This window comes from Triturus cristatus, chromosome 1_2 (genome assembly GCF_964204655.1).
Source record: "Triturus cristatus chromosome 1_2, aTriCri1.1, whole genome shotgun sequence".
NCBI classification, from domain to species: Eukaryota; Metazoa; Chordata; class Amphibia; order Caudata; family Salamandridae; genus Triturus; species Triturus cristatus.
This window is the reverse complement of record NC_140580.1, coordinates 770,324,100-770,348,946: the sequence shown is the minus strand read 5'-3', so window position 1 is coordinate 770,348,946 and position 24,847 is coordinate 770,324,100. Positions and strand designations below refer to the sequence as shown.

General features: G+C 49.8%; 1 protein-coding gene across 2 annotated transcripts in view; it reads right to left on the bottom strand.

Moving 5' to 3' along the window:
* Positions 1-24,847, bottom strand: part of ARHGAP22 (Rho GTPase activating protein 22) — a 399,917-nt gene that overhangs the window by 27,524 nt on the left and 347,546 nt on the right. For both annotated transcript variants that reach the window (XM_085608768.1, XM_085608769.1), the window contains one exon: positions 18,020-18,141. In XM_085608768.1, coding sequence (XP_085464894.1) covers positions 18,020-18,141 — 122 coding nt within the window. The remainder of the gene's footprint in view (positions 1-18,019; positions 18,142-24,847) is intronic.

The following is a 24,847-nucleotide window of genomic DNA, read 5'->3' as shown; positions in this document are numbered from 1 at the left end:
AATAACAGAGCGCTACTCGTAATCACCAACACGTAGCACTTCAATATGGCACATGAATAACAGAGCGCTACTCATAATCACTAGTATGTAGCACTTCAATACGGCACATGAATAACAGAGCGCTACTCGTAATGACTGACATTGAGCACTTCAATCCGGCACAGGAATATCAGAGCACTACTTGTAATTATGGACATTGAGCACTTCAATCCGGCACAGGACTAACAGAGCGCTACTTGTAATTATTGGCGCTGGGTACTTCAATGCGGGTAGGACAGTCAATGCGCCTCACGAAGCTGTTAGCGGGAAGCGCCCGGGACGGGAGGAGCGAGTCTCTCGGCTCCGGTGCAGTTCGTAGGGCACCTCCCTTCAGAGCAGTCACGGGGGCACAAGGAGAGGATCCCTCGGCGGGGTCTCTCCGTCGCGCTGGCAGGGGGGAACTCCCACGGAGAGGGGACCCGGGCTGAGGGTGCGGTGCGGTTCCCGACCAGTAGGGGGCGCACCAGGGGAAATCCCAGCCTCCGGGCTTACCTCGTCCTCGGCGTCAGACGGCGTCCGCTCCAGCGACGATGGGGGAAACTCGGCCCCAGGCCTCGCGCACCTTCTCACACAGCTGCGACGGCAGCGGCGGGGCCCCGGGCTTCTCACGGGCCTCGCGACTCTGCAGGGCACTTCTTCTGGCCTCCGGGCCGCGGCGGTGAGCGCGCTGGCTTCCACGTCACAGGGGGGGGGCTCAAGTTAAGGATGGGGGTTCCGCGCTCAGCGGAGCACGCTGCCGGAGGTCCCAGGCCAGGTCAGGGAGCGCAGGGGTCACAGCACTAATACCTGGTCGATCCCCGGTGGCTCTTCAATCTGCTTTGCATACGGCTTCAGGGGTCAGTCGGGACACGCAGTCTCAGTGCTTGGCATATAAGGTTTAGAGTTCAATCTGGACACGCAGTCTCAGTGCTTGGCATATAAGTTTGAGAGTTCAATCTGGACACGCAGTCTCAGTGCTTGGCATATAAGTCTCTGTTCTCAGATGTTAGATAAAGTCTTGTTGGCGCAGATGTATCTGGCGCCCTTAAAGGGTTCTGTTACAGGGGGGTAGGGATGGAGAGGGCGACTAGATCCTTCCTAGTGAGGCTGGGCAGAGAGTCTCTGGGTCCTCCTACTGCTGGGCAAGATCAGTGGGTTTCACAGGGTCCCTCACTCACTTAAGAGGCAGCACCTAAATCCTGTCACTCTCAGAGGCATAAGTCCCTGGCTAGGCCCTACCGCCTACACTCCTGGTGGATTCTTCCAGCTCTGCTTCACCCCAATGGCCAACTCACCACAAATGCTTCCCTCCCTCTCTTAAGTAGCCCTAGGTCAGGTGACCTCTGGCCAAGGCGGCAAAAGAAAAACCACACCTCCCTTCTAGAAGGTTCCAGCACATTCCAGGAGCTTCCCCACTCTACCTATGGGACAAAAAGGCGGGCTGGAGTCGCAACATTGTTGTGGGGTTCCAGCCAGCTCCTGGCAGCTAGGGTGCTACTATGAAAGACCACTCTGCAGTAGCAGGGGCCTGTGGCAGCCATCTTGGGAGAAGGGAGCACCTGCACCTTAACACTGATTGGCAATGGAAAGGCGCCCGGAGACCTAGTCCAACATAAAAATGAGGGTGGAAAAAATGAGGCACGATACAAAAATAGAAGGGGAGACCACCCTAGGGCTGACAGGTCCAACATGCGTCCCCCCCCAGCCGAAAGAGGGGAGAGCTACCCAACCTCTAGGGAGTTCTCATCACTAAGGCGGAAAAACCTGGAGAGACCGTCAGCATTGGCGTGGTCAACTCCGGGCCGATGTTCCACCCGAAAGTCCATCCCCTGTAGGGAAATGGACCACCTCAACAACTTGGGGTTTTTGCCTCTCATCTGCATGAGCCAGCGAAGGGGGCGGTGGTCGGTCTGGATAAGGAAGTGAGTGCCAAAGAGGTATGGCCTCAACTTCTTCAGTGCCCAGACCACCGCGAAGGCTTCTCTCTCAATGGTGCTCCATCGCCGTTCCCGAGGGAGGAGTCTTCTGGATATGAAGGCCACAGGTTGATCTTGGCCCTCGGCATTGAGTTGTGAGAGCACCGCACCTATGCCGTGCTCTGAGGCATCTGTCTGTACAATAAATTCCTTGCTGAAATCTGGTGTTGCTAGTACTGGAGCGGTACACATCGCATGTTTCAGCGTGTCAAAGGCCTCTTGGCATGCAGCTGTCCATATGACCTTGCGAGGTTGCTTCTTTGAGGTCAATTCCGTCAAGGGGGCTACGATGGTGCCATACCCCTTGACGAACCGGCGGTAATACCGAGTGAGGCCGAGGAAAGCTCGGACCTCTGTTTGGGTCTTGGGGGGCTCCCAAGCCAAGATGGTTTCGATTTTGGCCTGGAGGGGTTGCACCTTACCTCCGCCCACCAGGTGTCCCAGGTACACGACAGATCCCTGTCCAATCTGGCACTTGCTGGCTTTAATTGTTAAGCCAGCGCATTGCAGCGCCTGCAATACCTCCTGGAGGTGTTGCAGATGGTCCTCCCAGGTGCCACTGAAGACAGCTATGTCATCCAGGTAGGCCGCTGAGAAGGACTCCAGGCCAGATAGTACCTGATTCACTAACCGCTGGAATGTGGCCGGAGCATTTTTGAGCCCAAAGGGCATCACTCGAAACTGATAGTGGCCCTCGGGGGTGGAGAACGCTGTCTTCTCCCTTGCTCCATCGGCCATGGCAATCTGCCAATATCCGGATGTCAGGTCAATGGTGCTGAGGTACCGGGCTGCTCCCAGCCGGTCCACCAGCTCGTCTGCACGTGGGATGGGGTGAGCATCTGTCTTCGTGACAGAGTTCAACCCCCGGTAGTCCACACAGAACCGAAGCTCCGGTGTCGTACCCGGTGGGGCCGCTTTCGGCACCAGCACCACTGGACTAGCCCACGGGCTGCTGGAAGGTTCTATCACCCCCAGCTCCAGCATCTTTGCCACCTCACGCTGGATGCTATCCTTCACTCGGTCAGGGAGCCGGTAAGACTTGTTCTTCACCGGGGGGCTGTCCCCTGTGTCCACATCATGGGTACACAGATGAGTGATTCCAGGCGTGAGGGAGAACAACGAGGCGAACTGTCCCAGGACATGGCGACGGTCCCTCTGTTGCTCTGGGGTCAAGGATGGGGAGAGGACTACACCTTCCACCGAACCATCCTTCTCTTGCACCGCTAGAAGGTCAGCAAGAGCTTCACTCTCTTCCTCTTCGCTCCCATCCGTCACCATAAGGAGAGCAAGCTCTGATCGCTCATGGTGCGGCTTCAGGCGGTTGACGTGGAGCACCCTGAGGGGCTGACGTGGGGTTTTCATATCAACTACGTACGTGGTCTGGCCTCGCCGCTCCACAATGTCGAACGGGCCAGTCCACCGGTCCTGGAGGGCACAAAGCTCCCCAGGTTCCATAACCCACACCTTCTGTCCAACGTCTAACTCGATCGTCCGAGCGTTGCGGTCATACCACTCCTTCATCACGGTCTGGCTAGCCTCCAGGTTCTCTGTGGCTGCCTTCCACAGCTTGGCCATCTGGCTGCGGAACGCCAGCATGTAGCTGACAATGTCACGGCGAAGCTTCTGTGAAGTCTTCTCCCACCCCTCCTTCACTAAACTGAGGGGCCCCCGAACGGGATGGCCATAGAGCAATTCAAACGGGCTGAACCCGACTCCCTTCTGCAGTACCTCCCAGTAGGAGAATAACAAGCAGGGGAGGAGGACGTCTCATTTACGCCTCAAGCCCTCTGGTAGGCTTCGGATCATCCCCTTCAACGTCTTATTGAAGCGCTCTACAAGTCCGTTCGTCTGGGGGTGGTAAGGAGTGGAGAACCGGTAGGTCACCCCACACTCCTTCCACATGGCCTGCATGTAGGCCGACATGAAATTGGTGCCCCTGTCCGACACCACGACCTTGGGGAATCCCACTCGGGTAAAAATCCCCAACAGTGCCCGCGCCACCACCGGTGCAGTGATGGTCCTCAGAGGAATAGCCTCTGGGTACCTTGTGGCGTGGTCCACCAAAACCAAGATGAACCGGTGTCCCGCTGCGGTCGGAGGGTCCAATGGCCCAACAATATCGATACCGACCCTCTCAAAAGGGGTCCCGACCACGGGGAGCGGTTCCAACGGGACCTTCAACTTAGTCCCAGTCTTGCCACTGGCCTGACAAGACTTGCAGGTCTTGCAAAAGGTGTCTGATGCAATCCTCATCCTGGGCCAATAAAAATGGGGGACCAACCGTGCAAAGGTTTTGTCCTGACCCAGGTGTCCGGCTAAGGGTATCTTGTGCGCTAACTCCAGCAGAAAGGCCCGGTAACATTGGGGGACCACTATGGCCCTCGAAGATCCATGTACCGGCACCCTGGGCTCACTGTATAGGAGACCATCCTCCCAATACACGTGATAACCTCCCAGTTCCTGACTGGCCACTTGGGCTTCGGCCTGCCGCTGCATGCCTTCAAGCGTGGGGCACGCCCTTTGTGCCTGACAAAATTCCTCCCGGGTAGGCCCTCCTTCCACATGCCAGTCAGCAAGGGTCGGCAAGTCCTCCACAGGAACGACATCTACCTCCGCGGACTCCGGGGGCACCTCTGCGGCCTCCCCATCCATCTCACGGGGCATGTCCTCTACCACCTTCTTCTTTCCATGTTTGGCTTCGGGTTGGGCCATGATTCCATGCTCCAACCCAGGGTGAGTTCCATGCCGGGCAGCCATGGACAGCGTGCTGACGCAAGTCCACCCTGGTAATCCCAGCATCTCAGTGTGAGCGTGAAACTCGACGTCTTTCCACTTGGTGTGCTCCAGGTCGTTCCCTAGCAAACACCCCACAGGCAAGGCAGGGCTCACAGCAACTCTCAGTAGGCCTCTGACTCCTCCCCACTCAAATGGAACACGAGCCACTGGATAGTGACTCATACTGCCGTCAGCCAATACGGCCGGATGGAACTCCTCGGGGACTACTTGGTCTGGGGACACCAGCTGCCGCACGACAGTGGTCATGCTGGCCCCTGTGTCTCTCAGAGCTTCCACCTCCTCCCCATTAATTCTCACCCTCTGCTGATATTTAGCAGTGTTCGGGGGCAGGGACACTACGGGGACCACCTCTCTATCCCCGAGTGAAACCAGCGTCAGGCCTGTCCACTCCCCTTCCCTATCTAAGGGCAGCTCCACCCCAAGCGCTATACTACTCACCCCGGGACTTTACCCGCCCGTTGGGGCTGGTGGTCGCTTGCGACACTTGGGATCTCCCCTGTAGTGTCCAATCTCCCCACACTCGTAGCACCGCACAATCCTAGGCTGCTGACTCCTGTCCGGGTAAGTGGGTCTTGTGGAATTGGACGGGGGTGGGGTTCCTACTCCCTTCCCAAACTTATTTTGGGGACCTTTCGAGAACTCCACCTTTTTATCTCCCCCCTCTTTCCTCTGGGGGAAACCCTGTCCGCCTTTCGAGCCATCTCCCCCGGGGCCCTTGTGAGACACCCGGGTGCTCACCCAAATATCTGCCTCCTCCGCAAGCTCACGGGGATCCATCAACTTGCGGTCCACCGGATGTTGGCGCAGCTCCGGAAAGCTCTTATCCAAGAGGTGCTCCCTTAAAAAAAGATCGTACAACCCTTGGTAGTCCAGCACCTCGCTGCCACGCACCCAACCATCTAGTGCTTTCCTCGCATAATCAAAAAAATCTACCCATGTCTGTGTGGACAGCTTATGGCTGCCACGAAACTTTTGCCTGTACCTCTCGGGGTTGAGACCAAACTTTTTTAACAAGGCCTCTTTCATGGGGGCATAACTTACCTGATCCGCCTTGGCCAAATATAACAGGGTGTCCCTAACATTGGGAGGTAAATACCGGTATAAAACCACCTCCCCAATTACTCTCGGGTACCCCATGGGCCGTCAAGGCTACCTCGTATGCCTCCAACCATTTCATGATGTCGTCCCCCACTGTGTAATTGGCAATTACCTCTTTAGGTAGGTAGAACTTTGACTCTTGAGGTTCCTTAGGTATGCTGCCACCATTGTCCTTATTGGACGCGTTCAATTGGAGGGCGCGTAACTCCAGCTCTTTTAGCTGAAGGTCGTGCGCAAGCTTCTTCTCCTCCATTGCCCATCTCCTATTTTCTCTTTCCTGTTCCACTCTGGCCAATTCCCTTTCTTTCTCTTGTTCTAACTTGGCCAGCTCCCACCTTAACTGCCACTCTTCCCTCCTGTCCTCGTACTCCTCTGGAGACGCGCTCCTCCTCGACCCTGTCCTACTACTGGCCCCAGAACGTCTCCCTGGGGGCACATTTTCAGACACATCTACATTCAATATGTCGGTCACTTCTTGGGCGCTCTCCTCCTGAGGTGCCTCTGGTGCCTCCTGTCCCTCATCCCCTCTCCCTTCTGGGTGGGCTTCTACCCATGCCCTAATGGCGGTGCGGAGTTCCGGTCCTTTGGCCTTCCGTACCCCAGGCACCCCCATCCCCTGCCCGAACTCCCTTAGTTGCTTCACTGAGTACCCCTCGAGGTCAGCTAACCGGAATTCCATTCTGGCAGGTGGGGACCTAGACACTAAGGAGAACATTTCCTAGGGTATAGGTAACAGTTCTCAGCTAACCAGGACTCTTGCACTTTCAACCTGGACAGTGGATATAACAATGCAGCAATCAATGGTTTCAGAGCTCTGGAACAATTAGGCGTTTAATTGTGGCGCCCTTCGCCTCACAGAAGGGTGCTGTATGGTCACAGGTCCTAAGGATCCCACCGCTCGCCAACAATGTAGGACCTGGGGTCTCCAGGCCCTATGGGGCGGTAACGTGACACGAGCGGTCGGGCCACCAAAGGTCTGTGTGTAAAGCAACCATAAAACACGCACCTCACATGCGACGAGGAACACCCACAATAAGTGACGCCACACTGTAGGAGTTATGTAAATACTCAAGTTTATCCAAGTAGATCACGTTAGATGCAGTTCATGAGGTAGCAGTACATTTCATAAGCTGGTGATACCACAAATGACATTCATAACAAATCAGTACTGCCTGAGGTACAACTACCCTTCACCTAGAGGTACACGCGCGCTTCACGTTCCTGTAGCGCCTTAGGGGGGTGAGGATGGCGCTAGGCGCGCTAACTGGTGACAACCTCAGAACGGGGCATCTAGCACAGAGAGCTACTCGTAATAGATGTCATTTAGTATTTCATTATGAACATGAATAACAGCGTGCTACTCGTAATCAATAGAACGTAGCCCTTCAGCAGGGGCGTGAATAACAGCGCGCTACTCGTAATCAATAGCACGTGGTACTTCAATATGGAACATGAATGACAAAGCGCTACTCGTAATCACTAACACGTAGCACTTCAATATGGCACATGAATAACAGAGCGCTACTCGTGATCACCAACACGTAGCACTTCAATATGGCACATGAATAACAGAGCGCTACTCGTAATCACCAACATATAGCACTCCAATATGGCACATGAATAACAGAGCGCTACTCGTAATGACTGACATTGAGCACTTCAATCCAGCACAGGAATATCAGAGCGCTACTTGTAATTATGGACATTGAGCACTTCAATCCGGCACAGGACTAACAGAGCGCTACTTGTAATTATTGGCGCTGGGTACTTCAATGCGGGGTACGACAGTCAATGCGCCTCACGAAGCTTTTAGCGGGAAGCGACCGGGACGGGAGGAGCGAGTCTCTCGGCTCCGGTGCAGTTCGTAGGGCACCTCGCTTCAGAGCAGTCACGGGGGCACAAGGAGAGGATCCCTCGGCGGGGTCTCTCTGTCGCGCTGGCAGGGGGGAACTCCCACGGAGAGGGGACCCGGGCTGAGGGTGCGGTGCGGTTCCCGACCAGTAGGGGGCGCACCAGGGGCAATCCCAGCCTCCGGGCTTACCTCGTCCTCGGCGTCAGACGGCGTCCGCTCCAGCGACGATGGGGGAAACTCGGCCCCAGGCCTCGCGCACCTTCTCACACAGCTGCGACGGCAGCGGCGGGGCCCCGGGCTTCTCACGGGCCTCGCGACTCTGCAGGGCACTTCTTCCGGCCTCCGGGCCGCGGCGGTGAGCGCGCTGGCTTCCACGTCACAGGGGGGGGCTCAAGTTAAGGATGGGGGATCCGCGCTCAGCGGAGCACGCTGCCGGGGGTCCCAGGCCAGGTCAGGGAGCGCAGGGGTCACAGCGCTAATACCTGGTCGATCCCCGGTGGCTCTTCAATCTGCTTTGCATATGGTTTCAGGGGTCAGGCGGGACACGCAGTCTCAGTGCTTGGCATATAAGGTTTAGAGTTCAATCTGGACACGCAGTCTCAGTGCTTGGCATATAAGTTTGAGAGTTCAATCTGGACACGCAGTCTCAGTGCTTGGCAAATAAGTCTCTGTTTTCAGATGTTAGATAAAGTCTTGTTGGCGCAGATGTATCTGGCGCCCTTAAAGGGTTCTGTTACAGGGGGGTAGGGATGGAGAGGGCGACTAGATCCTTCCTAGTGAGGCTGGGCAGAGAGTCTCTGGGTCCTCCTACTGCTGGGCAAGATCAGTGGGTTTCACAGGGTCCCTCACTCACTTAAGAGGCAGCACCTAAATCCTGTCACTCTCAGAGGCATAAGTCCCTGGCTAGGCCCTACCGCCTACACTCCTGGTGGATTCTTCCAGCTCTGCTTCACCCCAATGGCCAACTCACCACAAAAGTTTCCCACCCTCTCTTAAGTAGCCCTAGGTCAGGTGACCTCTGGCCAAGGCGGCAAAAGAAAAACCACACCTCCCTTCTAGAAGGTTCCAGCACAGTCCAGGAGCTTCCCCACTCTACCTATGGGACAAAAAGGCAGGCTGGAGTCGCAACATTGTTGTGGGGTTCCAGCCAGTTCCTGGCAGCTAGGGTGCTACTATGAAAGACCACTCTGCAGTAGCAGGGGCCTGTGGCAGCCATCTTGGGAGAAGGGAGCACCTGCACCTTAACACTGATTGGCAATGAAAAGGTGCCCGGAGACCTAGTCCAACATAAAAAGGAGGGTGGAAAAAATGAGGCACGATACAAAAATAGAAGGGGAGACCACCCTAGGGCTGACAGGTCCAACAAAAGCATATCAATATCTATACGCGCGCACCGTGCGCGCACGGTGCGCGCATCCTGCCGTGCGCGAGCGCAATTCTGATTGGTTGTTAGATGTCGGTAAACTTTCGAATCGGTCGAAACCAGGAAGTGTCGGCCGCCATTTTGTCTCTCGCAGTCTGAGGGGGTGAAAAAAAAAGGTGGAGAACGTGAAAAGGGGGCAGAGTGGACAGTTCCTGACCCCCTAGCCTTGGTCAGGGGGTCACAGAAGGACTCCCAAAGGAGAAAAAAACAATGTTTTTTTTGAAATCGCGAGGTGCGCGCACCGCGCGCGCACGGCACGCACTGCAAACCGTGTGTGCTCGGTGCGTGAAGCGCACCGAGCGCCCACGGCGCGCGCACGGTGCGCGTAGTGCACCGTGTGCGCACGGACCGCGCACGGTGAAAAACCTGAGAATTTTTTTTTTTTATAAATACATAACTTAGCATTTAAAAAACCGTGCAAATTCACTGAAAAAACCATAGGTTTCACACACGTTATAGTTAGCTGGACATTTCACTCGTAAAAAACCAATGAAATTCCCCTGTTATAGTTAGTGCAGGCAACTATAACTCACGCGACCGCAATCCTCTGCTGATGACGTCAGATATTACATCACTGATGACATATGTGTCTTTATGAAAAATAAATATTTGTAATATATGTATAGCTAAAGATTAATGGAAGAAGACATGGGTAAATAAGTGTCTAAATACAGTGATGTAATATCTGACGTCATCAGCAGAGGATTGCAGTCGCGTGAGTTATAGTTGCCTGCACTAACTATAGCGGGGGAATTTCATTGGTTTTTTACGAGTGAAATGTCCAGCTAACTATAACATGTGTGAAACCTATCGTTTTTTAAGTGAATTTGCAAGGTTTTTTAAATGCTAATTCGTAACTATAACGTGTGTGAAACCTATGGTTTTTTCAGTGAATATATATATATATATATATATATACACACATATATACACACACACAAAGCACAGTTTTCCACCTAGGACCAGCCAAACTGGCGGCGGGTTCAAATGGGAAACCGCTTATCAAACAACAAAAACAAGGAGACCATGGTACTCCCAAGGTTCGGTGCACTCACGGGGTGTGTGTCGGCTATTGAACATCCGCAGACACGTTTCTGGCTATAGCCGTCATCAGTGCGGAAAAGCCGTCAATAAAACACCGTCATTTAAACGGTCCTGCCATATGGTTGGTGGATCCTTGGCCAATGAAAGTCCGGCAATGAGGCGTCACCGTCTTGATTATTTATTGCCTAATGCAATATCTATGGCATGAACATCGCCAAAAAATCAATTGGCAACCGTAATAACTTGCCTATACATCCCCTCACCTGACGCTGGATTACAAATGAAAAGGTACAATGGACAGGAGTAAGCCCGTTTTCCCAGCACAGACCGTGCAATAGTTTTCAACAAACAACAACGTCTCAGCTGGAGGTCATTTAAAACATAACAAGTACATAGTCAGTGATGTAAATCACATAGGGGAGGGGAAAAAGGAAGGGAGACCACAAGGAGATGAGAAAAAAAGAGGGTTTATATTGTAGGTAGTTATTACAGCACTACAGTACAATAAAGGGACAAATGACAAAACAAATACTCAAGTGAGCACTGGACATGCTAGTTAAAGTGAACGGCGCACTGAACAAGGGTGAAATGCAGCGTGAACGGCGAAAAGGTGATAAATTAACAATGTGGTCAAAGAAATTATTTATATACAGACTGGTCTTTTCAATGAACAAATTAAATTTACCACATCAATGCCAAAATTCTTTGCTGGGGGTGGTCGACGGCGTTTCAGCCTGATTGATTCCAGGCCATCATCAGGACAATGGTCATAATTTAAAAGAGTGCTGGGCGTAGTCAAGGTACGTTCAAAAGAGTCCAATCAAAATTAAAAAACGCGAGCACAGATCAGCGCGTTGTGTGTGTCCAAGGGAAAGGTTCCTGCAGTCAGGGATCACCAACAATTGGGCTGCATCCGGGAGTAATTGAGTCCGGACGCCGGGTATGGGAATCAAATCTTGTTAATTAAGCAATGCAGATCGGTCCGTGGGTGACTAGATCGGTTCGTCACGGCACGGACGCTTTACCCGCTCTACTCTTCGTCGTACCCGGATTCAATCCAATCGAACCGATCTAGTCACCCACGGACCGATCTGCATTGCTTAATTAACAAGATTTGATTCCCATACCCGGCATCCGGACTCAATTACTCCCGGATGCAGCCCAATTGTTGGTGATCCCTGACTGCAGGAACCTTTCCCTTGGACACACACAATGCGCTGATCTGTGCTCGCGTTTTTCAAATTTGATTGGACTCTTTTGAACGTACCTTGACTACGCCCAGCACTCTTTTAAATTATGACCATTGTTCTGATGATGGCCTGGAATCAATCAGGCTGAAACGCCGTCGACCACCCCCGGCAAAGAATTTTGGCATTGATGTGGTCAATTTAATTTGTTCATTGAAAAGACCAGACTGTATATAAATAATTTCTTTGACCACATTGTTAATTTATCAACTTTTCGCCGTTCACGCTGCATTTCACCCTTGTGTCACTGCGCCGTTCACTTTCAATAGCACGTCTAGTGCTCACTTTAGTGTTTTTGGTCATTTGTACCTTTATTGTACTGTAGTGCTGTAATAACTACCTACAATATAAACCCTCTTTTTTTCTCATCTCCTTGTTGTCTCCCTTCCTTTTTCCCCTCCCCTATGTGATTTACATCACTGACTATGTACTTGTTATGCTTTAAATGACCTCCAGCGGATTACAAATGAAAACACTGAGTGTCCCACATATGGCGTCCTCCTCACATACAGGAAAACTTCGGCACTCCAAGGTGGTTGCTAAAGATGTTTATTCGGCAGAATTAAACAACGCCAATGTGTTTCGGTGCTCCTGGCACATACAGTTTTCCTGTATGTGAGGAGGACGCTGGAGCGATATATATATATATATATATATATATATATCCAACAAATCGTCCTTGCGGGGGGAGCTCTTAGTAGCTGGTGCCGGCGGTGAGGTAAGGACAACCTCACAATTATTATCAAAGCAAATTGAATAAAGTATGCCGCACTCTTCCTGCATTGTTATTAACGCAGTTTTAATTACCTTCACTCCGCCTACGCGTTTCGAACTTACACAGTTCCTGATCACGATAGTAACATAAGTCCTATGTTTGTTTCACCATTTTATACCACAGTTCCATAGTAACCCGCAATGAGGCATTGTGGGCATGGTAGTTCATTTAATAAAACATACACCATTCCGTGCTTCCAAACCATGCTGGTTCTGCTGTCTGACACAAGCGCCCAGCACCGGTGTGTTACAGATATTGTTTAACTCGTTAATTGTTTATTTAAAGTGAGCCCAACAAGAGTGATTTAAGTTTATCACTCTTAACGCTTTGCGTTACTGCTAAAATGTGCGTGTAAACGGGCTTGCTCAAAAGCGATTAACTCGCAAATGTTTTGTGATTATGACTGAGTGTCAAACAAATCTCGGCTAAGTGCCGGTTATAACTCTATAATTCAACTGGCGCATGACACCATGCTTGACAGCAAAACAAATAATGGACAAAAACTTTTACTAACAATGATTTTTACATTATTCTTCAATTCATCATGATTTGGTAGTCAGTTCATGTATTAATATTTGCAGTGATTCAGATAGCAGCAATCAAACACCTCTGGAATAAATTCAAATTTGTCCATATTCAGAGTTAAATTTAAGAGTATATTATTTACAAATGTACATATAACTCCTCATCTCCATTGAGGCCCTATGGGCTCCTTGTCTTAAAGCGGAAATTAATAATCCGCTATTTAACTTCGTACAAACTACAAAAAAGCTCTAAATCAAGAGACTAATTCAGTCATGAGCATAATTAACAAATGCTACTTCTCAAAGTCTACCATCAATGTTAACTAAACTAAGTAAAAACTAAACCAAGTAAATATTATCATGCTCACAAATGCTGTATGCAATGCTGCTGAGAGATAACATACGACAACCTGTGCACAGGGTGCTCAATTTGGACAGAGATAAAATCTTAGCTCACAGACATGCCACTAGAAGTTGTATAAAAGGCCCATCCTAGAAGCATAAACTGTGGAGCTGCAGAAACAGAAGTGCCCCCTTCTTCTTTGATATTTTGAGAGAATGAAGCTAGGTGATTGGGAGTGGGGGATGTGATGCAATCGGTTGATTGCTAGAATCCAAAGTCCTTCTCGTTTTACAGTGTGGTGGGCCTTCCAAAGCTTCATGCACTAAGCAGCCTTCATCCGCAACAAGCCAAAGGTCAAAGTGCTTGCAATGGAAATAGTAGAGTTGGAGTCTGGAGACCAGGGTAAAGTCCAAGACCATGATGGACCAGCAAGTCATACATGGACCTGGGAAACCTGGTGGCGACAAGACTTAGTGAATTAGACTACACAGGGCTGGGGGACCTCTTTATATATTAAAGTTTCATAAGGCATCTATGGGACGAGAAGGATATAATTAAGACAATCACAGCTGAATCCACAAGATGTCAAAAAGATTAAACTTACAAATGGAAAGGAAATAAAATAAAGTGGCTACAACAAAAAAGCATGTGACTATGGCACTGTGGAGATCAGAACCTGAATTTGTGACTATTGAGTTGAAAACTTTACTAGTAATAATGATATCGTCCACATTGCTATATATTTTCATGATTTGCTAAATACATGACAGATGTTTTGCAGATGGAGTACTGGGAGTATAATATGAAAAAAAATCAAAAAGATTGTTATATGACATCATCTAGCTTTGACTCAAATGGAGGATTACCACATTATTGTCAGTGATGCACATAGATTGTATACCTGATGTTTATTTAACAATAAGGGGAATTCTGGGAGTTGTAGTACTGATTCCATTCAATCTAGTCTAACACACAGAGGAAACAATGATTTGTAAAAGGAAATTCCCAGAACTGGATGTGTCCCGTTGACATGAAGTTATCTGGTAACTCTAGCTAAGAGGACTTGGGCATGAACCAAGACCAGTAAATGTAAACACCAACTCAGAAAGGAGATCTGGGACTGTTTGTATTTTTTTCACCTCATCAATCTAATTTCTAAATAAAATTGGGACGCTATCAAGCTAATTGTCATGATCTCTTTCTGAAAAAATATTTGCTTGTATTTTTTACAGATACACTTGGAAAGATTTATTGAAAACTCACCATTGGGTTTGATTTATTATGAAATACTCCAGCTCAATTGCCTTCAATCCAAACCGATTTCTGGCACATAGATCTCCACACAGAACAATTACAGTCCATACTGAGCCACTGTACTGTATAAAAGATGTTATTGTGCTCTTATTGTATAGTAGCACGTGCAATGGGTATTTATTGCACAGATTGTAAGAGATGTTACTGAGCACTGGTAATGCTTTAACCCCTTCGCTGCTGCGGACATTCCGCTGCAGCGCTGGGGGGGGCAGGGGGGCAGCGCGGCGGGCCTGTGCTCATGACGGAGCCGCTCCGTCATGAGCCACAGTTGAGCTGTGCTCATGACGGAACGGTTCCGTCATGACTCCGCCCATTTGCGTTGTCGCCCCGCACAGGCGGGGAAACAGCGCCGCGCAGGCGGAGCGGCCGCCGGCAGGATTGTCATGACGGAACCGTTCCGTCATGAGCACACGACAACCGTGGCTCATGACGGAACGGTTCCGTCATGAGCAGGGAAGGGGTTAAGAGGTGCAGTGGACCGGTCTCTTATTTCTTAGTTTTTGATCTTCACTTTGTGTAGTTTAGAGGTTAAAATGGGAGCTAAGTGACAATGAATATTGCAATAATGAAGAAATACAGCAAGGAACAACTATCAATGATGAACCCATTTATGACAAAACTTCGACTTGACCTTAAGAAACAATTATGACAAATGTGAAAATTACAGAAATGCCATCCATCACCAGAAACATTTACCCTAAATGTAACCCAATTCCACTGTGATGTTAACCCGCATACTTAAAATGAAACCTGACCCATGCGCCGCTGGTCTTACCCTAATATTATAAACTGTATACTAATCTTTTGTTAATGTTTTCAACAACCCTTACTATTTTTATGTTGATAAAAATTAGGAAAACTTGACTTACCTGTAACTGTCAGATTGTTGTGAGTAGTGCAGTAAATTCACATGCTGTTCACACAATTGCCATCTAGTGTTGGGCTCAGATCTTCTATGTTGGTTTCCTTTGAGCAAGAGATTTCGGTTTTGAAGTGACTTGTGATACCTCCCCTGAAACCAGCAATCAAACATTATACAGACCCCAGCTTAGAATGTATTTTTTCTGTATTGTAAATGTAAGTAGGTGTAGAGATGTCAAGCAGTAAAGTCTATGTATATTGGTAGAGAAATATGTATTTATAAAGATAGTGATTGTTAGACGTACAGTGAGCTCAAATCCGGGGCTGCGAGGATCATGTCAATCTACAGCATCACAAGCTGCAAACTGTTTGTTACAGGTAAGTAATGGTTTCCGTTTGCAGCATTAGCTCCTGTAGATCACCCGCTGTGCATAAACTTTACAGAGGTACCCATCTCATTTGAGTGTGGCTTGGGATCTAAACGGAAGGGATTTGGAACAAAGTTTTATGTACAGTTTGTGCAACTTTAGCTTCTTATTGAGCATGCTTGTCCACAGAGGTATAGCTTCGGGGGGGGGGGGGGTGTTTGGGGTGTTACAACCCCCTAAATGTATTATGTAGTAAATAGTGGGGCACAGGTGCTTCCAGTCGCGTATGGTGAGATGTCTGTCGGATCTCACGTAGGATCTTTACATGCACATACACTAAAACACACACACACACACACTCTCTCCTCTCTATTTTGAAGTTCTTAAAAAAGGTTGGTTATTTTACAAAATATTTTGCTTTAAGCATCACTAACAATCCGAACAGCTCTTCCTATTCCCTGCCCTTAAGCCCCGTCCTCATGTCCTGCTTCTCAGATAATGTATGTTAACAAGATATGCCACCGTGATTGTTGGGAAATTTGAATCTCCCCCCGCCACCAAATCTTAATGACCAAGCTATGCCCCTGCATGTCTACACAGTAATGCTTACTGAATGTGGGGACAGTAGACCATGTTGCAGCTTTACGGATGTCTGAGAGTGGGATATTGATTAAGAAAGCCATAGTGGCCCCTTTTTTACAAGCTGAATGTGCCCTAGGCACAGACTCTGTAGTGTGCGTTTGGCATTGGCACAGCAACTTCCTTGCATTGGATGATCCATCTGGAAAGGCCCACTTTGGAAACTGGATTTCCTAGTTGGGGCTTGCTAAAAGCAACAAAGAGCTGCTCGTTTATCTCTAAAAGGTTCAATATGGTCAATGTAGTACATAAGGGCTTTATTAACATCAGTGTGAAACCCATTACACCACTGACTGCACTGGAGGGAAAAAGAGGACAAATTGTTTAATTGTTGTAGAAAGGAGAGAGGATTTTTGGCAGAGAACATGGGTATGTTCTGGAGACAACCCAAAATGTGTGCACTTGGAAAAATGTCTCTTTGACTGTTGAGGCTTGCAGTTCTCTAATGCTACTGAGTGAAGTAATTGTGAGGAGGATAAACACTTTCCAGAAAAGGCATTGTAGTGGACAAGAACGTAGCAGACCCATACGTTATGCAAGGATGGCCTTTTCCAAACCCAAAAGGCTTTACTGGCCACATAAGCAGACACGTTGTTGTTTCCTGGAAGCCTTAGGTTACAGACTTGATGCCAGTCCAACCGCTGGTACTTGTTGGAGCAAAACCTAAAATATGTTTTCTCCATACCCTCCTCCACACAAGTCATTTTCATACAACCTTATCCAGGGATTCCGATATTATACGTCTCTGAAGCACTCAATGGCCACATGAGACTGTCGCGTGATGAAAGTTGGCATTTCAGTGCCTCAGCACTGACGTTTTGAGCTTTTGTAGTGCTATGTACCGGATTTCTCGAATATACATCTGGAAAAAAAAGTTGCAACATCCACGCCCAACAGTGGATGACAGGAGTGTTCACTGGATGTGATATACAGCAGCAAATGCTGCAAATATATGTTACATTATTATCTTTCCCCCCATTATTACCTAAAATTAATGAACGTCATTGATGCTGTTCTTCACTTCTCTTCCTCATTAGGATTGTCTTCATTTTAATCCTTAATTTTCACAAAATGCATACATATGCAGAGGGGCTTGACTTCTATGGTGTAAGGAGTTCTATAGCATTCCAATTGTAAAGGGTAGGGGGCACTTTTATAGAATAACATGTGGCATCTAAGATATCTGTATTGGGTGGATAGGGCTTGAGACTATCTCTCATATAAATAGAGCCACTAAGCTATGGGTATTTGTTTCTTAGTGAAGAGGAATCTGTTTCTTAAGTGATACCACATTCAGTTCTCAGTGGAGCGGTCAGGTCCGCTTTGATATAAGCATCACCATCATGGTATATTAGTAGAGTACTATTTCGAGTCAGGTCTTCCTGCATCCAGGACTGAGATGCTGATTTGATGGTATCACATACCGATGTGGACGTTTGGTGTTGGCCCTTCGGGCTGCCTTTGAATACTAAATGGTCCCCCTATTTTTAATAACCATGGTGGAGATTTTTCACATAAAGACCAGTAATCCCTTCAACATTTCAAAAGCGCAAACATGTCCTTTTTATTGAGGTGTTCTGATGTACACACATTCTCTGATAGACAGCAAATTAGAAGGGGCATTGCACAGGCCTGCTTACTTTAACTCATAAGGTTTATTAACTGTCACATGTTTAGGTAAACAGAGCTAGACATGACTTCTTGGCTGCATAAACCATCACTCTGCTCAGAGTTGACGTACCTTCCATAATGGTCACTGGATCTTCCATCGCTGGGCGCAGAATGTTCGGCCCAAACACAGTGGCCAGATTTTGAACACTCATTTTGTTCACATTCGAGTGAGACTGAACTTCATCTAGAAATCTGTAAAAGGAGACAACACTGAAATCAATGTTAAGTAACACCAATACACTTAGAGTGGACATGTGAATTGGGGTTAGGGGTTCAGTGTTGTCACAATCTGACAACAAAGCATTGATAAACATGTGTATTGTAGCAGCACAACCTGTCTAAACCACCAAAAGTAATTGACCACATCAAGGCCACATGCTTGTAAGCACTACCTTTGCATTGTTCATAAAATTACTACCACTGGCCAACAAACATAACCAGAAGAATCCATAAGCGTATTGACTGACAATAATCACCACCTCAGATGGGTAAAAGCAAATTTACATGTCACACCTCCACCAACAACCTACAACAAGATTCTGTCTTGACAACCAGCATCTAAAACCCAAAAGGTCTACCACCACTTTCCCCAAAGCAACATCTGTAAGCAAGCAACAACAGATGCCCACTAATACAATCACTTACTTACAGCCACAACAAACATATATCTCCAGACACCACCTGCAGGCATACTTTGTTTGCTAGCTCTCAAACCATCCTGAGATTGCAGATGTGAGGCACTCGCAATAGTTGCAATCTATTCTGGAAAATGACATTGGGTGTTTTTAGCTGTTTTTAATCAATTGCTGGCACACTGCACTTTAGTTGACCTATAATTTAGGGCCCCTAAATTAGCTGCTTTCTGCCTCATACTCCGGTCCACCACGGGCTTGCCCATTTGTTGTGGAGGGTATAGAGGACTGCCGGGTTCTCTACTTCCGGCTGCTTCTGGGGGGCGAAACAAGCGGGTTAGCGCACTTGCGCCCGCTCACTACTTAATCCTAGCATTTCAATTGCGCAGCGGATGCGCGCAGATGTGAGGCACTCGTGCTAGTTGCGATCTATTCTGGAAATTGACATTGGGTGTTTTAGCTGTTTTTAATCAATTGCTGGCACACTGCACTTTAGTTGATCTTTTATTTAGGGCCCCTACCTTAGCTACTTCCTGCCTCATACTCCGGTCCACCGCAGGCTTGCCTGTTCGTTGTGGAGGGTATCGAGGATTGCCGGGTTCTCTACTTCTGGCTGCTTTTGGGGGCGGAACTAGCGGGTTAGCGCACTAGCGCCCGCTCACTACTTAATCCTGGCATTAACGTTGCACAGCGGACGCGCCGGTGGCACGCCAAAGGCAAGCCCATCTGCGTCCGTCCATGCCTGTTCCGCGGCCAGCGCCAGCCATGCTGCTGGAATCCCCCCGGTGCTTGAATCCTTTGGTCCAGGACTCAATTGTTTGAAGTGAGAGAAAGGTGCTGTAGTGCCCCAACCTTATGTGAGTTTTCCGGGCCCTTGGCTCAATTTAATTTGTGCCGCTTGTCTATTCACTTTTAAGTTAGAGCCTGCAGCCCCTCCCAGACTATCCCCAAGTCTCCTGGGACCCGTAAAGGAGCAAATTGGTCTTCCGCCTGCCATCAAAGCCTGTCTACTCAATTGTAGAACGCTACCTCGCCATTCGGGTGACATTTGGCTCTCCCTTGAACTCATGCCTGGGATATAATGTTTCTCACCGAAACGTGGCTTAGGGATTCTTCTAATCCCGACCTTAATCTTGCTATCCCCCTGACTATTGTTTTGTGGGAATTAATCAGGCTAACAACAAGGTGGGTGGTAGGATTCCAGTGATCCTATGTTCGTGTTGGGATATCTCTTCTAGGAAAATCCCTAATATCGGCTCCCTAGAAGGTATGTGTTAGACCTGTCAGCCCTTTGGGTGGTCCCTCCTCATCATTATTTATTTTGTCCCACTTTTGCCTCAAACCCTGTTTGAATTTTTCCTTTTTGGGAACCACCAGACTTTTTAGTGTTGCTACAGATTCAGGGAGCCATTTTAGCTACCCCTGAAATTTCTGTCTGAGGGCCTGAAGCACAAAATGGTGGCCTCCTATGACATCACCAGCATCCACTGGAACCTACCAGCACCTTCCAGAACCTTCCAGGAGATTCCAGAACTGTGTGACAGTTGGAAACCGTTTGGAATGTTGGGAGGATAAGAGAAGCAGTTGGCAGTTGGAGCTGGCAGTTGGCACCTGACTGGTGAAGAGAGAGGAGCACAAGAGTGAAGGAGGAAGGAGTGAAGCAGCAGGGGTGGAAACTTGTGCCTGGAGTGGGGTCCATAAACCCACCCTTGATACTTGTCCCAGCTGATGGATCCCAGCCTATAGCCCTGTGTGGGAAGAAGAAAGAAGAAAACCATCCTAAGGACCTGGACAGCAGGAACAGGCCTTAGAACCAAGAAGATAACAAGATTCTGACCTGAGAGTTGGTTTCCCTGGAGCCTGGCGTCGAGTAGCCGAAGACCTGGAGCCCGAGGTGGAGAAGCGGCGCTGACTGAGGTAGCAGACGTCGTACCCGGAGCCGCCTGAGGTCATAAGAGGGCGCCGGCGGAGGTCGAGTGGAATACCAAGGGTCGAGAAGGAGGTGAACCGAGGTCGAGCGAGCGGCGTCATCGGAAGGGTGAAGTCTGCCCTCCGGAGTCGTCGGAGACCGAGGTAGAGGAGCACCGGAGGTCGGGAGTGAGGATCGCACTCCGGAGTCGCCCGGAGCCTGTGAGGAGGAGCACCGGAGGTCGGGGGTGAGGATCGCACCCCGGAGTCGCCGGAAGTCGACAGCGAGGCCAGGCCGGCCGACGTCATCGGAGCCGAGAGCGCCGTCGGACCGGAGCCGCCCGAAGTCGACATCGTGTGAAGAGACTGCCCGACGCCGTCGAATCGGAGGTCGAGTTCGAACCGAGGCCACCGACATCGGACCGGAACCGCCTACCGGCGTCGTCAAAGAACTGACACTGTGCCGAGGCCGCCGAGACCGAACCGGAACCGCCTCACGGCGTCGACACGACTCCAGCGGCGTCGGAACATCAGAAAAGGGCAGTAAGTGGAGTAGAGGGCGCCTAAGGCCCTGTGGAGACCTGAGAGACTACTCTAAGGGGCTAGGGAGGAGCTGAAACCCACCTGACTGTGCCTGGGGTGAACTGGGACTAACCTAGAGAGGTTCTGTGGAGAGGGAAGCCAGGGCATTGGAATTTCCCCCCCTTTTTGATCTACCTCAGTTTAGGCCTCAGCCTTTGCCTCAGCCAGGGAGTAGTACCCCTCAAGCCTTTCACACCCTACAAGCTGTGCCTGGGCCAATTCAGCCCTTCAGTAGTGAAGTGTCATCTGATTCACAAAGTGTACTGTATACTTCTAATTATTTATTGGGGTTACTGTATTTATTAAGTTCTCATCTATTTATTGCTGCACTGAATTTCTAGGTCCACAGGACTTGTTGGTGAACAGTATTTATTGGGACAGTATTTATTGATACAGTATTTATTACCTCAAAGTATTTAATTGACTGTATATATTGCACTTGTATTTATGCCCCGTTATTTATAATCATCCCTATTTATTTCAGCAAACAGCAAATATTTATTTGACCTGCTATATTTAAAAATGTATATATTGTGATTGTTATTTATTTTCCCAATCAGCAACTAAGAGAAGAAAGATAAAGAGAACATATTTTCATAATTTTTACGGTGTAGAGTCGTTTTTGGAACGGATGCAACATGGTTATTGTATGGGTAGATTGTATGCTTAGCACTGCGCCTGTTTCCTGACCACTCGAGCCAAGCTACCCCGTTGTGTCGGGAAGGTCCACCACCACCCTGCGGAGTGGGAGTGGGCTGTTTCCAACATAAATTGGTGTTCAGTGGTGGGATAGAGCTGTGCCTACATATACTCAACAATAACTGTGGGTAGTCCATAGGCCTACACCGGGAGTTTTCTCACAGCGGCCTTCCAAATTGTGGGTTTTTGTTTTTTCCAAATTTACTCTGGTGGTGGGAGGAGGTATTACTAAAGGTACCCCCCTGCATTGTTACTGCACAAAACCTGTCCTCTAACCTGGGTGGGCAAGATGGAGTTTGTTCTTGAAGATTTAGAAACATACACTGTGGCCCAACTCAGGGAGTTTTGCCAGCGAGAGGGGGTGTACTGTCCCCCAGGAGCAAAGAAGGGTGCACTTCAAACCAGCTTAAGGGCTTGGGGGGAGGCACGCAGGGAAGGCAAGGCTGAGGAGGAAGACAGGGATGGAGAGCCTGACCCCGAGGGGGCTGAGATGTACCAACCTGAGGTGGGGAACCTGTCAGCAGGGCCCAGGACACTTTCTAGGGGGGGCAGCCGTGCCTCTAGTGGGGGCTTATCCAGCGTGGAGTTAGCAGATCGGAGAGAGAAAAGACAGCTCACATTGGATTTAGCAAAGCTGGAGAAGGAGAAGGAGGAACAGAGGTTGGCTCATGAGACGGAGAAAGAGAGGATGGCTCATGAGATAAGACTGAAGGAGATAGAGCTTCAGATCCTCAGAATTGGGGCACCAACTGTTCCTAATGGTGGCAGCCAAATCCAAGAGTCCACCAGGGAATCCAAACCTTACCTGCCAAAGGACATTGTAGCAAGCTATGGGGCAGGTGATGACATCGCCAAGTGGCTAGCAGCCTATGAGGTCTCATTGAGGGCCCATGGGGTTCCAGCGAAGTATTGGGGAGGGGGGCTGTATAAATACATGCCTCCAGCTGGTAGGGATGCTTTATTGGCCCTCGAAGAGGATGAGCAAACCCACTACCCCACCATGAAACTGGCGCTCATCAGGAAGTTTGGACTTACTCCGGAAAAGTACAGACAGAAGTTCAGGGGTAGTCACAAACTGGGCACACAGAATTGGGTGGACTTCCTGGACTATGCAAAGAAGGCACTGGAAGGTTGGATTCAGGGCAGTGAAGTCAGGAACTACGAGGAGCTGTTTGACCTGGTATTGAAGGAACACCTACTCGAGAAATGTTTCCCTGAACTGCGGCAACACCTGGTGGATAGCAAGCTGACCAGCCCCCGGAAGCTTGCTGAGGAGGCGGACATTTGGGCTAGTACCCGGGTGTCCACCAGGGGGACTGGAGGGGATACTCAAAAGGCCGGACAGGGCGCCCCCCAAAAGAAAGAAGGAGGGGAAAAGAAAAAGGAGTTCTCCAAAGGCCCCCAAAATAACTTCCAAGGGAAGGGAACAGGATTCACCTCTAAGGCTAACCCACCCAGAAACCCTAATCCTGGCCAGAGTCAGCAGCCAAGGGTTGTCCATTGCTACGAGTGCGGTGGCGTTGGACACTATAAAGGAGATCCGAAGTGTCAGAAACGATCACCCCCTCCCACTGGAGGAAAGCCCCCCGGAGTAGCTAGTGTAGTGCTCGGGGAGGAGATGCCCTTAACTAAGGGAAGGGAGTGGGCGGGTGTCACTTTAGTGTCCCTGGGAGAACGGGAGATGGTTCCTAAGATCCAGGTGCCCGCAAATACTGCAAAGTATGGGCAGTGGATCACCATCAATGGCCAAAGAGGGGAGGCTCTGAGAGACACAGGAGCCAGTATGACTATGGTACGTAGCCAACTGGTGTCTCCAGAGCAAGTCATTCCCGATGTACTCCACCCAGCCGCGATGGCTGACGGCAGAACCGGTCACTATCCCGTGGCTGAGGTTCCCTTTGAATGGGGGGGGGTTGCAGGTTCACTTCGAGTTGCCGTAAGCCCTGCCGTGCCAGTCGATTGTCTGCTGGGCAATGACATGGAGCACAACGCTTGGAAGGAGGTGGAATACCGGACTCATACCGAGATGCTGGGTACACCTGACTGGGCCTGTGTTAGCACAAGGTCCGAGACTACCCGAAGAGGGAGTTCATTCCGGCTGGAGCCTGGAACAAAGGCCCAGCCAGCTGCCAGTCAAGGGAAGAACCGAGGACAGGAGGAGCCTGCCTCGGCGTCTCCACCCCGTAGGACGGATAGGCCACCGGAGGTGGTGGACCAGGAGTCTGCGGAGGGGGACGTTACCAACCTGGAGGACTTACCCATCCCGGCCGAGTGGCACGTGGAGGGAGGCCCGTCCAGGGAGGAATTCTGCCAGGGCCAGAGGGAGTGCCCTACCCTTGAGGGGCTGAGGCGACAGGCCGAAGCCCAGGCAGCAGGGAACGTTGAAGGGAACTACAGTGTCTACTGGGAGGATGGCCTCCTCTACAGTGAACCCAAGGCACCCCTACATGGATCGTCACGAGCCTTGGTAGTACCTCAACGTTTTCGAGCCTTCCTGTTAGAGTTGGCTCACGAGATCCCCTTGGCAGGACACCTGGGGCAAGACAAGACCTTCGCCCGTCTTGTCCCACACTTTTATTGGCCTCAGATGAAAGTGTCGTCCGATACCTACTGCCGGACATGTGTGTCTTGCCAGGCCAGTGGGAAAACAGGGGTGAAGCTGAAAGCTCCCCTGGAACCACTTCCTGTCGTTAGCACCCCCTTTGAAAGGGTGGGCATCGACATTGTGGGTCCATTAGATCCACCGACTACAGCTGGTCACAGGTTTATCCTGGTTCTGGTGGATCATGCCACACGGTACCCAGAGGCGATACCTCTGAGGACCATAACAGCACCTGTTGTGGCTAGGGCCCTGATGGGAATCTTTACCCGAGTGGGTTTTCCCAAGGAAGTTGTGTCCGACAGGGGGACCAACTTCATGTCAGCGTATATGCGGGCGATGTGGAAGGAGTGTGGAGTGACCTACCGGTTCACAACTCCTTACCACCCCCAGACCAATGGTCTGGTGGAAAGGTTTAACAAAACCTTGAAAGGCATGATCAGAAGTCTGCCTGAAAGCCTGCGGAGGAAATGGGACG